Source organism: Daphnia pulex, chromosome 4 (genome assembly GCF_021134715.1).
Source record: "Daphnia pulex isolate KAP4 chromosome 4, ASM2113471v1".
Classification (NCBI taxonomy): Eukaryota; Metazoa; Arthropoda; class Branchiopoda; order Diplostraca; family Daphniidae; genus Daphnia; species Daphnia pulex.
In genome coordinates this window covers 421,378-433,713 of record NC_060020.1, presented here as the reverse complement: position 1 = coordinate 433,713, position 12,336 = coordinate 421,378, and the positions used below count along the sequence as shown (strand labels likewise).

General features: G+C 42.3%; 2 protein-coding genes and 1 long non-coding RNA gene across 5 annotated transcripts; 1 reads left to right on the top strand and 2 right to left on the bottom strand.

Moving 5' to 3' along the window:
• Positions 1-4,784: 4,784 nt before the first annotated feature.
• On the bottom strand, positions 4,785-5,560 carry LOC124192646 (46 kDa FK506-binding nuclear protein-like). Its single transcript, XM_046586055.1, has 2 exons — positions 5,312-5,560; positions 4,785-5,241 (listed from the first exon to the last, which is right to left on the bottom strand). Exons 1-2 carry the CDS (start codon positions 5,349-5,351, stop codon positions 4,889-4,891), a joined length of 393 nt encoding a protein of 130 aa, XP_046442011.1. The 5' UTR covers positions 5,352-5,560; the 3' UTR covers positions 4,785-4,888.
• A 1,600-nt stretch (positions 5,561-7,160) lies between these two features.
• On the top strand, positions 7,161-12,271 carry LOC124192642 (aminopeptidase N-like). Of its 3 annotated transcripts, XM_046586048.1 has the most exons (20): positions 7,161-7,318; positions 7,499-7,502; positions 7,869-8,334; positions 8,412-8,632; positions 8,751-8,906; positions 8,993-9,160; positions 9,239-9,382; positions 9,441-9,560; positions 9,622-9,685; positions 9,756-9,912; positions 9,981-10,062; positions 10,137-10,258; positions 10,362-10,420; positions 10,479-10,677; positions 10,736-11,010; positions 11,078-11,268; positions 11,331-11,501; positions 11,585-11,728; positions 11,829-11,907; positions 11,973-12,271. In XM_046586048.1, exons 1-20 carry the CDS (start codon positions 7,273-7,275, stop codon positions 12,135-12,137), a joined length of 3,033 nt encoding a protein of 1,010 aa, XP_046442004.1. In that variant the 5' UTR covers positions 7,161-7,272; the 3' UTR covers positions 12,138-12,271. The 3 variants fall into 3 exon arrangements, with proteins under 3 accessions (XP_046442004.1, XP_046442005.1, XP_046442003.1); XM_046586049.1 differs by having other exon boundaries at positions 7,174-7,542; XM_046586047.1 differs by lacking the exon at positions 7,161-7,318 and having other exon boundaries at positions 7,415-7,502; positions 7,748-8,334.
• On the bottom strand, positions 11,815-12,090 carry LOC124192647. The gene is made up of 2 exons (XR_006873768.1): positions 11,948-12,090; positions 11,815-11,858 (listed from the first exon to the last, which is right to left on the bottom strand). It is a non-coding gene; the product is annotated as an uncharacterized LOC124192647 (long non-coding RNA).
• Positions 12,272-12,336: the final 65 nt, after the last annotated feature.

The window sequence follows — 12,336 nt, the reverse complement described above, 5'->3', positions numbered from 1 at the left end:
AAACTATTCATTTTCGGATAGAAAAAACAACAGTAAAATCACAGATAAAGACCTTTATCTTATCAATTTGGTCAATTGAATTTTGTGACGGACAGCCCTATTGTAAGGATGCGTCAACCGTGCTCTGACCCCCCCACCTACGTATATCGACACTCGCCGGAATAATTATTCAAGGCGCGGTGTTTGATTGCGTATTATTTTTTATTTAAATGACCCCCCCCCCCCCGACTTAAATGTGAAATCCCCCCCCCCCCCCCCACGGTTAAAGTCTATTTTAACCAGCCCCAAAAAAACAGCCAAAAAATTGTTTGCATTTTTTTTAAATTTTTTTTGGAAGGGTTTGAAAAGTATTAAAACCTTTTTTGGGTATTGTTCAGGTTACCCCCGAACGGCTGACAATAGCAGCTGCGATCCCATTTGTGGCCAGTAGTGCCTGCACGGAACTTGGTAAAATAACACAACCACTATATAATACTATATAATATAATATATTAAATGACCCCCCGACTTAAATGTCAAATCCCCCCCTCCCGTAATACGATAACTGCTGCCCCCCCCCCTTTCTCTCCGTACAAAACAGAAGAAGAAAATTTGATTTTTCTATATTCTTTCAGCTTTTATATGTGTGTGTATGGTGTATGCTCATTCGTTTCCGTTCTATTTGCCGCGACTGTATACAGTAATGTCCCATATATGTGTCATTATTATTTCCCTCAGGGTTTGTATTTTGTAACTATTAGGCCTAAGTTTTGGTGATTCTTCTTTCTTAACATTGTAGTTTCCGAAATTTCCCAACCATCTCAACACGCTGCTACTGAAAAAGCGGATGATAGCCCCAAAACGGCTAAAAGTTTTTTTCAAAACTTGTTTTCTGCAATAATTTTTTTTTTTTTTTTTGGTTGGGGGAGGGGGGGTTTAATCACTAAAGGCAATTTTTGGATAGCCTAAACAACAAACAACAGCCCAGGTATTCCGACCTAAAAGTGAAAAAGTAGTCACAGCCGCCGATTGGCTTTACGACTATCCCTTCGGCGAGCTGATAAGCTTGCTTTTCTATTTTATTATGGCCACACCATAAATGACCCCCCGACTTAAATGTTAAATCCCCCCCCTCCCGTTATCCCTACAAGTTAAAATTCCCTTCCCCCAATCCGAACCGCAAAAACCCTCTTGGAAGCCAAGAGGGAATTATAAAGTTGGCTAACGTTCAAAGTTGCCAGTTCGATGAAATTGTGATTGCTACTGGTTCGGTGTCCAATCGAATATCAATTATCAATTGATCACCGAACCAGTAGAAATACCCAAATGGAGCAGTTGGTGATCCTGCGTTGCCAGGTCTGGAAAACAATTGTGTGTCCAATAGAGCCGATCAGCGTACAGCCTCTTTAAAACGCTGTACGCTGATTGGCCTTATTGGACACAGAATTAATTTCTAGACCCCATGTCCAACTGCTCCATTCCCATTGCCAGCGAATATGAAAACATCGGTCATGTCCGGCAATGAACTCAAATCGCAGCAAGTGCAGAAAATATTTTTCGCATTGCTGCGACTTGCCTCGTTCACCGACATCCACCGACTGTTCTGAATCGTTTACCCATTCAACAAGCCAATATGTAACACTCGAACGGCGTCTAACCGCAATACGATAACTGCTGCCCCCCTCCCCATCCTTAGTTATACACTCACACCCGTGAACGAAATCGGAGCGCCTGTATAGCTAGGCTACTGATGCTGTTGGGACGACGTGGGTTTTTCTCGAGTTTCTCGTTTCACAAACGAAGAAAGGCGAAACTCATTCACCAGTTCGTGCCACGAGAAATTGGATCCACCCCGTCAATTCCCGTTCGCTTGAAATTGATGGGATTCAATTTGATTAATTGGCAATTTTATCCTACCGAATTGTCGACATGTTTGTAAATTATAATGACGTTTGAAAATTATTTCCTTTTTTGTATTTGTTTATCCATTTCCATTTGGTGGGAATATTTTATATTATGGCCACAGTCAATGATGCGAGGGTATTTAGACAGCACGGCATTAATAATAAGTAGAGTGACACACGCTGATGGAAAGAATTACAAAAAAGATTTAAAATAATACGGCCAATGGAATGACGACAAACAGGGAGAATCAAGGACGAGACACATTTCCTTTTTTTAAAAATGAGCGAATATTTAGCACAACCGAATAAGATTTAATTGTTTTTTAAATTAAGAAAATGGAAGAAAACGACAACATTCAACAATGGAAAAGAGACCCGACCATACGGACACACAACAAAAAACGGCTAAGATTGAACGCAATTGTAATTAAGTATCAACGCGGTGGGGAATGAAATTAAGTTAAAAAAGATTCCGCACAATCGACCGAAATCAAAGCGTTTTTCATTTTGATAATTTTTTTTTCAAAACAAAATGGGACGATGCAAATGACTAAATGCGCCAAACTCAATTTTAATCAAATAAACCCTCAAGCGATATTAGCGCAACTTTGGCTGATGTACAGCAGATCAAATAAACCGTTATAGCGGCTCATCCTGTGACGACGCCGCCGCCGTGAGTGTTTTGAACCAATCAGACCATTCCCGTGAGTGGAGATCGTGACGAATTGCCGGCGGCTGCCGGTCCGTGATGCGGGTTGTGCTGGTGATGGTGGAGATGGTGAACGCCCCCAACCTGATTGGTCGATGAAGACATTGAGCCCACGCTGCTGCTGCTACTGCTCCCGCTCCCGCTGCTGTTGCTGTAGAGCGACGCGGCTGCCGCGGCCGCCGCTGCCGCCGCCGCGTGAGTGTAGAACAGCGACGAGAACGGGAGTTGCGCAGACGCGCCCGATGACGTCACTGACGATGGAGCCGCCATGTTGCCCCCACTGTTATTGTTATTCCCGTTTTGCTGCTGCTGCTGTTGTTGTTGAGGGGATAATAGCGGAGAAGTTTTGTTGTTGTTGCCTCCGCTGTAATTGACCTGCTGGTTGCCGGAAGAGCTGCCGGACGGAGCTCCGCTGGAGCTGGTCGGAGTGTTGGGTCCGATGGGGTGGCGGAGGTGATTGAGAGAGGAAGAAGATGCCGAAGTCGACGTAGTCATGTTGGATGACACGCCGGAATTGTTGTTGGGACCGTTCTCGTGGTAGAGGATGGGAACGCGGACGATGCGCTGGTGTCCAGCAGCAGCGGCCGCTGCCATGTTGGCCGCCATATTATTGAGGGGAGCTGATTTTTCTTCTACCAAATTGTAATTTAATTGCGTCGGCTATTGCGAAGAGTGGGTTTTTTCCTTGCAACCGTGAGGGGAAAACCCTTGGTTGAATCGTTAAAAAAAGAAATTCTAGTGGCTAAATTCTTAACTATAAAATGTGTTGGTTGCGCAACATTGGTCTACGCAGCATAACATCCCTCCATAACGTGGTAGAACTGTAGCTTTTTTCCATTTAGATTTTTTATTTTTTTTAATTGTGTGTGATTAATATTGAATTATATGCGTAAAACTATTAATTTACTGAAAATGTCGGGAATCATTAATTGCTTTTTGAGATTTTGATCGTAAATTACGAAAAATCAGCCGATGGAGGGTTTGCTCATCATGCAGTGCAACACAACGTCTATATTAAGGAAACAGCGAGGTGACGTAAATAACACGATATCTTGAAGCATTTTAATCTACAAACGAAAATGATTCAAATAAGTACTTTCACATTGCTTGTGATGAAGATTTGTATATGGATTATCGCCGGAGGTTTTTGGAATATAGTCTTAAATGGAAGCTTAAATTCTTATTGGATTGACTTACTATCCTGCTTTTTGGCTTTAATGCCTCTATGTCCAATTTTCCTTTTCATCCCACTAAGTCGCCCCGAAATCCGATCTGTGTTTGACGCCTACGGTTGGATTTTCAACTTTTATTTCGCAATCATTTCATCTATACTTAGCCTGACGTTTATGTTAGAAGCGTTTAATATCGTCGAAGGAATAATCATCTTGCCCCAAATTTCAAATCCTCACCCTATACAAATTTGGTTCGTCTGCCTTCTCATAAACGAAAACTGCTTCAAAAAGATTCAATTGTATTACATGAACAGAAATGTAAATCAAGAAGCGAAAAAGAAAAACGCGATCATTTTCGACGACGGAGTATGCTCTATATGCCTGGAACCCCATGTCAACGCGTCGCGGCCACAGTGCGGACATACCTTTTGCTACAGTTGCCTCTGGAATTGGATTCAAGTTAAGTCCACATGCCCTTTATGCAAGGTACCAATAATCATCCCTTCCGCTATAACATCGGAGCAGAAACCAAAAGAAGACTTACGAATCAACTTTCCGTTGTTTAATTTCAATGTTGACGAGGATGAACTACACCAAGAAATTCTTGAAATGACCAACAGCATCGTCGTCTATGCGCACAAATTGTTCTCAACTTTGGTTTTCTCCTTTTTCTGTTTAGCACCGTTTCTTGTGTTGGAATTATTTTGGGATAGACACACTTTTCAGGATTTGCAACCAGACACAGGCAATTAACGAAAAACCAAATCACATAAAAAAATGGATCAATCGTTGCCGAAAAATGAATAAACAGATTAATGTTCAAAAATATTTCACAATTTTCTTTAATTTTCTGACCCGATTCTACAATTGACTCGTAAAACCGTTTGAAGATAAAGTTCCACGACTAACGCTCGCATCATTTCGTCTAAATCATTTGATTCTTAATCAGATTTTAATAAGGCGAATAATTTTTGCCTGCGTACCCTTTCTTAAGTTATAAACGAAATGAAGGGCATTTTTATAAAGGTTTTGCTGTATTTTAATTTCTTGATTATTTTAGAATTTGTGTGTAAACAAACGATAGGTCTCTGTAGTAATTAATACTAACCATTTTCAACAGCGTGCTAGACAGTAATCTCATAACCCGACAAATGGATTGTTAACGTTTGGTAGAGATTATTAGTGGACTCGTCGGGGTGAAGTTTGACGGAATAAAGTGTGATTTCCTGCCCAGTCTGAAAGTGTACGTCTAGGTCAGCTTCTGGCCTCAGCATTTTCTTGGTTTCTTGATTGCCAAGATTGCAAAGGATGATTCCCTTTTGATCCCCACAGTCCACCACTAGACTTGTCATGGCGGAATGAAGGTAAACTCCGTAATTATCGCGAGGGCGTGAAGAGAAATCAATAACAGCTTTGGAAATGTGGAAAGACCGTTCAACAGTGAACGAATACTTGTTCTTCGGTTTGATGACCATACCTTGGGGCAAGAATTGAATTAAGGAAACGCGCAAAGTCATATAAAAGTTTGTTTTTTAAAAATCACTTACTCCAAAATGACTTTGGAGAACAAGTGTTAATGCACGACATTTTGATGGGGAGATGTTAGGGTTTTAGAAAACGAGGTTGTTAAACTGATTGCGCCAAGAAATGACGTTAAGACTCAACTGCTGTACTGCGCTCCGATGAGACGACGAGTGACCATAAAAATTGAGATGCGCGTCGTATTATAGGGAAATCAACGTCGATAAGATGAGAGAAAAGCGAGAAAAACAAGGTCGGTCTAGGTCATTACAATTATAAGCCCAATAACATTTGATTTCCACGTAAAAGTGGAGGAATGAAAGGTTGAAAATCCAAGATTTGTGCAACGACTGTAAGCATTAATGCGGGCCGCTGCTGTGTTCAACATAAGAGGTGAACACATTTTACCTGGTTTAGCTTTAAAAATATTTAGCCTTATACTCTGCAGTTTGAGGTGAAACATTCTTTCGCCGACCGTTTTCTGTTGCTGAATCGATAATTATTGTTTGCGCTAGATATTTCTGTCACTCTAAACGACTGGTGGATCAAAGACACAATAACAGAAAGTATCAAATTCTAGCGACAACTTCTTTGAAGAAACCCCTTATTTATTTTTCAAAGGTAGGCCTAATATGATTTTGTTGTTCAAAAAGGAATTAGAGTTGGTGGACGGGGGGGGGGGGGGGGCGGATGCCATTTCCTTGTGCATTTTCTAGGAATAAAAGGTATACTTTATGGCTATATGAGCTGTCTAGAAGGAATGTTCAACGGATAGGCAAGTAATATAAGGTTCAAATGTGTATTTTAAAATTCAGCTGCTGGACTCGACAGGTAGTGACAATAAGCACGGAGGTATTGATTTAGAGGGAGAAATTGTAAATTTAGTTAAAGACATCCTCAGAGAAAATTCAAGTGAAACTATCATTGAAACATATCAGGGATATAACTAGGGTCTAGCTCGTCCTTGAATTCACCTTGAATTTACCTAAATAAACGTTCCATCCTGTTTACCTGACAAGGTTTTCACTGTGCCGAGTACGACTCACGCTTAATTGGAAGTTGAATGGCCAGTGAATGGCCGTAGTCTGACAGTCAGAAACCGCACCCAGATCGTGACAACGATGCCTCCCAAATTTGGCGAAAGTTTGGCTTGTTAGTTAACTCGGGAAAACAGGAAAACGACGATCTGTCTTATAAGTTAAATAAACTATATAGGAGCCAATGCAAATAGCGTTGACGTCCATCGATTGAAAAATAATTTGACAAGACAGCTGGCTGGTCACGTCTCCATCCAACCATTATGAAGATTGCGTAAGAATAATAAAACGCAATCACGGTCCAAGAATTTGTTTTGGATCGTCCGCCAACTGATGGAAAGGCGATATCACCGATGAAAAACTATCCGAATGAGTTGCAAAAGAACAGTGACCAAATGTGGAGAGGCGACTGACTCGACTTCTCCTTATTTACACATATTCACGATTATTAATCACAGCTGCTGAAACCTGACCAAAGTTAATTAGAAAGTCAAATACGTTTAATTAGAAAATTTTGCGGAATGTATTGAGTGTTGCTCTCGTTTTTTAATGCAACTGCTCAGACATTCAGCAGTCACTTTGTTGAGTTATTAATGGCAGTGCGATTCATCAACGACAGTCTGAGAAGCTTTTGTTTTTCCCCTTGGGCCGTTATAGCCTGCTGTGAGTATAGCTACGATGGGAACGTTTTCATCGAACTGGGCGGGCCCAAACTTGGAGATTCAAATGGAACTATAGCGACGAGGCAAGTCTTAAAGAGAAAGAAAGAACCCAATGTCTCTTTTCCAGCACTATATATACGCTGTATAACCTGTAACTCAAGTTTTAGTCGCCCAAAGGCACTTTCGTACCAGAAGACACAGCACGGAACCGCAAAGAGTTGGGTCCGGTCCGAGTTGCCCACTAGTTGAATCGGTTTCCAAGCCAGCACACAGTGCAGCTAGCAGCGAATGGTATTGGTACACAGTTTCTACCAAAACATCCGCCAGTGTGGAAGTATACACGGCCATAATATAGACGTGATTTAATAACCCTCTCACTTTTGTTTTTCAAATTGCTCTTGTTCATTTCTTATTTCTGGCTGCTGGGCAACCAACAATTCTATTTATTCATAATCTCGCGGGGTCCTTGGCATCACCGACGGCCTTCAAAACTTGTGGAAATTCACCTCGACAGTCAGGTGTGTAAACACTACACAGCAATCACAGTTGCTAGGAAACGTGAGTATCTCCTTGAATTCAAAAGTGTGGAACGTGCGAGGAATTTCTCCGTCGTGACCCTTGTGCTTATCGTCTGGTCGTAAATCAGTCCCATGATTTGCCAAATTTGAAAACGAAAAATTCAATCAAAAAAGAAAACTGGAAATATTGTGTACATAGAAATAAAGAAAGTGAAGCTGGTGACTTTTCCTTTTCTTCTTGCCAGTCCACTTTCTTATTGTTTCGAGTCGCACAAAACCTTGGATGGAAGAAGAGAAAAAAGCAGAAAGACGTGACGCTGCTGCTGCAACAGTTGCTGTAGTTTTCACTTTCGTGCGTGATTGCAGGCGTGCTGCTGCCACACCGGGACGACGACGACAACGTTTGGAGACTATTGACGTGAACGACGAAGCGATGTCTGATGGTGGTCCTCGCTTGACTGTGACCAAATGTCGAGCCTTGGCAGTCATCCTCTTCTTCGTCGGCTGTGTGATGGCCGTTGGTCTTTCCGTCTACTTTCTTGCCCGCCCTCATTACCCGACGGCCAACAGCTGTTCAACGGCGCCCAGCAAGAGGCAGCCGCTTTCTCAATCGTTCCTCGGGGCTGGCGCTTTATCTCAGCTCGTACAAAACGTCACCAGACTACCCCGAACCGTTTTGCCTCGCCACTATGACGTCCGTCTATTGCCCATCTTGGAAAAGGGCAACTTTACTGTGCTGGGCCGAGTGTCTATCGACGTCCAATGTTTGCAATCGACCGACCGCATAGTTCTCCACAGTTCAGACATTAAAGTTGATCTCAAATCTGTACAGGTATAATTCCGCGAGACCATATTATATTATTTGGCGATTCAAATCTATAACGATGACATTTTCTTTTGTATTGATAGGTAATTGAACGTGGAGCAAACAAGACGCTTTCAATCGAGCGGATCGATTACGAAACAGTGGCGGAATTCCTCGTCATCCGCTTGAATGTCGGCCAGCAGCAGGGTAAAGTCAATCTTACCAAAGGAAGCAACTACACAGTGTCGATGAATTTCGTGGCCAATCTAACGGAGACGTCGGCTGGATTCTTCCGCTCTGTTTACATGGAAGACGGCGTGGAGAGGTGAGCGCCTTTTTTCAAATTTGTGTGACAGATGTTATTCCAACAAGATCAGCCGTGTATGTGACTATGTGTCCATGACCTCATCTAGTTGACGATGTGTCTACTTGGATTTATTCAGGTACATGGCCGTGTCCCAGATGGAGCCAACAGACGCCAGACGAGTTTTCCCATGCTTCGACGAGCCCAACATGAAGGCTATTTTTACTGTCACTCTCGGACGTCATCGCGACATGATGGCCCTGTCCAACATGCCGTTGATCAACACAACTCAAATGTACGTACATAGTATTAATCCAAGTGGAGAGAAATTCCAAATGAAACCATAAACAACTTTCTTGTTTTTATTGGACGCTTTTATAGTGACGGAATGGACGATTTCTATTGGGATCATTTTGCTCCGTCTCTGCTAATGTCAACTTATCTCGTGGCGTTCGCGGTGGCCAATTTCACCAAAATCGAGGCCGATGTCGCCCACGGAAAATGGAAATTCAACATCTATGTCCGTACGTCAGCCATCAGCCAAGCTCAGTAGAAAAACTAGAAACCAAATCCGTTTAAACATTTTGCATCGATGATTATACATTTCTCGTTCATTACGAAAATTAGGTACGCCAAAGTCATAGGACCCAAGACACAGGCCTTTTATGAGGATTATTTCCAAGTGCCATTTCCTTTGCCTAAGCAAGACTTGATGGCCATACCTAGCGCATTCGTTGGAGCCATGGAGAACTGGGGACTATTGACTTTCGGGTATTCAATTTCCATTGAGCTTAATCAACTATACTTATTTGATATTTGGGTTTTTTAGAGAGTCCGTTCTATTATATGATGAGGATGTGTCGTCATTGGACGATCGTCAAACCGTGGTTGAATTGGTAACTCACGAATTAGCACACCAATGGTTCGGGAACTTGGTTACGATGGACTGGTAAGACTATATAGCGTATTAAATAAAAATTGCGTCATATTTATCCGCTTGATTTTTAAAGGTGGACAGAGCTGTGGTTAAAGGAGGGGTTCACTTCTTATGTCGAATGCCTTGGAGCGGATTTTGTAAGTTGTCACATTGAAATGTGGAAGTGAATTTTTCAAAAATTACTATCTTGTGAATTGAAATTAATAGGTGGATCCTAGTCTTGAGAGGCTTCAGCAATTTGTGACTAGTGGACTCCAAGCAGTCATGAGACTGGACGCGCTAGAATCCAGTCATCCAATCAGCGTACTAGTCAATCATCCCGATGAAATTGGAGAACTATTTGATGACATCTCATACAAAAAAGGTGTTGAATTATTGCCGAATACAAAATAAGAACATCAATTAAAAACGGTCCGATTGATAAATGCGCAGGAGCCGCCATCACTCGTATGCTGGCCAGTTTCATCGGCGACAAGTCCTTCAGAGATGGACTCACAAACTACTTGAGAATACAGTAAAAAACGAGACGCCAATAACGAACGTTACCAACGATTTGCTTTACACAGTATTTCTTCTCATATTGTCAAGTCAATACGGCAATGCGGTGCAAGACGATCTGTGGAACGCGTTCGACAAACAAGCCAAAGTCGACCAGGTTTTCCTGCCCACCAAAGTCGAAACGATTATGGACGCTTGGACGGCCAAGATGGGTTAGCGCTAAGCTCTGCAATAATTGATTTTACTACCTTACCTTAAGACTTTGATTTAAATGAAATTTAAAACTAAATGAGCGTTTGACGCTATTATAATTAGGTTTTCCAGTAATAACAGTTCAGCGGGACTACAAGAATCGCAACATTTCAGTTACTCAGGTAGATTTTCTTTGCGTTTTTAAATTTAATTGATTAATTTATTTTTTCACCTTTACAGAAACGATTCTTGATTCGAAAATCCAATTCATCTACAGCCGATACGACCGTTTACCTTTGGTGGGTCCCCCTCACCTACACGACTGATTTCCAAACTATTGGGTCCACTTGGTTGGCGGATAATCAAACTTCAAAAAATTTAACGTTGGAATTTGAAGTCGAGGACAATCAGTGGATCATCTTTAACGTCGACGAAACTGGTAAGTTCAGATTTCTTGTACCTGGATCTAAAAAATTACTAATCTATAATGTGAACAGGCTATTATCGGGTCAATTACGACGCGCACAATTGGAAATTGATTGGCCAACAACTGATGACGAATCACACGGCCATTTCAGTCATCAATCGAGCTCAAATTATGAACGACGCGCTCAACTTGGCGAGAGCTGGCCTGCTGGATTACGAAACGCCACTCAATTTGACGGAATACCTGGAACGAGAAGAGGAATTTCTGCCGTGGGAATCGACGCTGACTGCGCTATCTTATCTCAATTCAATGATGCAGCGGACACCAGGCTACGGCCTCCTCAAGGTGAACAAGAAATCCAATCATTTCATTGACACCCAGCATCAGTCAGTGTAACCTTTTCTTTCTCCAGAATTACGTCATGAAGATTTTGATGCCACTTTACAATTCCTTGGGATTCGTGCACAAATCAACCGATTCCCACTTGACGGGCAAACTGCGTCGCAAAGTTGTCGAGCGTTGTTGTTTTATGGGCCACAAGGACTGCGTCACAAAGGCTATCGAGTCTTACAGTCAATGGATGGCTGATCCTGGAAACACCACGTAATAATTACGTCGTTGCATCTTTAATTCTGCCAATTCATTTTGGATTTTATTATCTACAGGATCGTTCCTTCCGTCCTGAAAGGAGTTGTGGCTTGCACGGCAATCCGACACGGTGGCGAACTGGAATGGAATTTTGCTTTCAAACGCTTCCGGCAAAGCAATGTGGCCAGTGAGAAAGCCACACTTCTTTCCTCGTTGACTTGCACCCAAGAGTCCTGGATTTTGGCTCGGTTGGTTTTTGCTGATTTCTAATCTAAATTTAATATGTTATCTGCCATTATACACATTTCGTGATTGTGTGGGGTATATTTAGATTGCTGGAAATGTGCCTGAATCCGGCTGTGGGATTCCGCACGCAAGACGCCCTCGACGTCATCAAGACGCTGGCCGAAAATCCGATTGGTCGCTTCATGACTTTCAATTTCGTGCGCGACAAATGGACGGAAATGACGAAAATGTAAGACGAGCCAATTTTAGTTCCCCCCGCGGGCAATCAAATCCAATACGACAGCCGGAATCCCATTACTATAATGTTGTTTTTTCCTCTCTCCGTGTAGTTTCAACTCGATCCACAGTTTGGCCCACGTCTTTGAATCGGTGACGAAATCGTTCAACACCGACATGGAATTGAAAGAGGTGAGTTTAAAAAACAGAAATATTTAACGGTCCGTAATACCTGACGATTATGGCTGAATTTTTAGCTGTCGGATTTCGTCGGAAAGAACAAGGAACTGCTGGTCAACGCCATGACACGTTCCACTCAACAGTCCATCGATCGAGTTAGAAGTAATGTGAGCTGGATGAGGCTAAACTATCGGCAGGTAGTCAACTGGCTCCAGCAAAACAATCCTGCCACCTCTCAGTAAAGTAGTACCTGATCAGCTGTTTCCCATTTCCCAAACGCAATAAAACACAATACATGTTGTGACGTGTGGGATGGCGTGAGATTGTTGACACAGCTGCACGGAATGATTCATAAAATAAATGTTGAAAAAACAAACATGTGGTTCCGGCATTATTAATGTATCTATAGTTACCCATCAACGACGCGGGATTGCCGCTCTC

Bases quoted from the DNA above. Each gene is read 5' to 3' on its own strand.
- LOC124192646 (XM_046586055.1), bottom strand. From the start codon at position 5,351: ATGTCGTGCATTAACACTTGTTCTCCAAAGTCATTTTGGA. The intron at 5,242-5,311 runs GTAAGTGATTTT...TCTTGCCCCAAG, and splicing joins TTCTCCAAAGTCATTTTGGA to GTATGGTCATCAAACCGAAG.
- LOC124192642 (XM_046586047.1), top strand. From the start codon at position 7,786: ATGGAAGAAGAGAAAAAAGCAGAAAGACGTGACGCTGCTGCTGCAACA. The intron at 8,335-8,411 runs GTATAATTCCGC...TTGTATTGATAG, and splicing joins TTGATCTCAAATCTGTACAG to GTAATTGAACGTGGAGCAAA. The intron at 10,259-10,361 runs GTTAGCGCTAAG...TATTATAATTAG, and splicing joins CGCTTGGACGGCCAAGATGG to GTTTTCCAGTAATAACAGTT.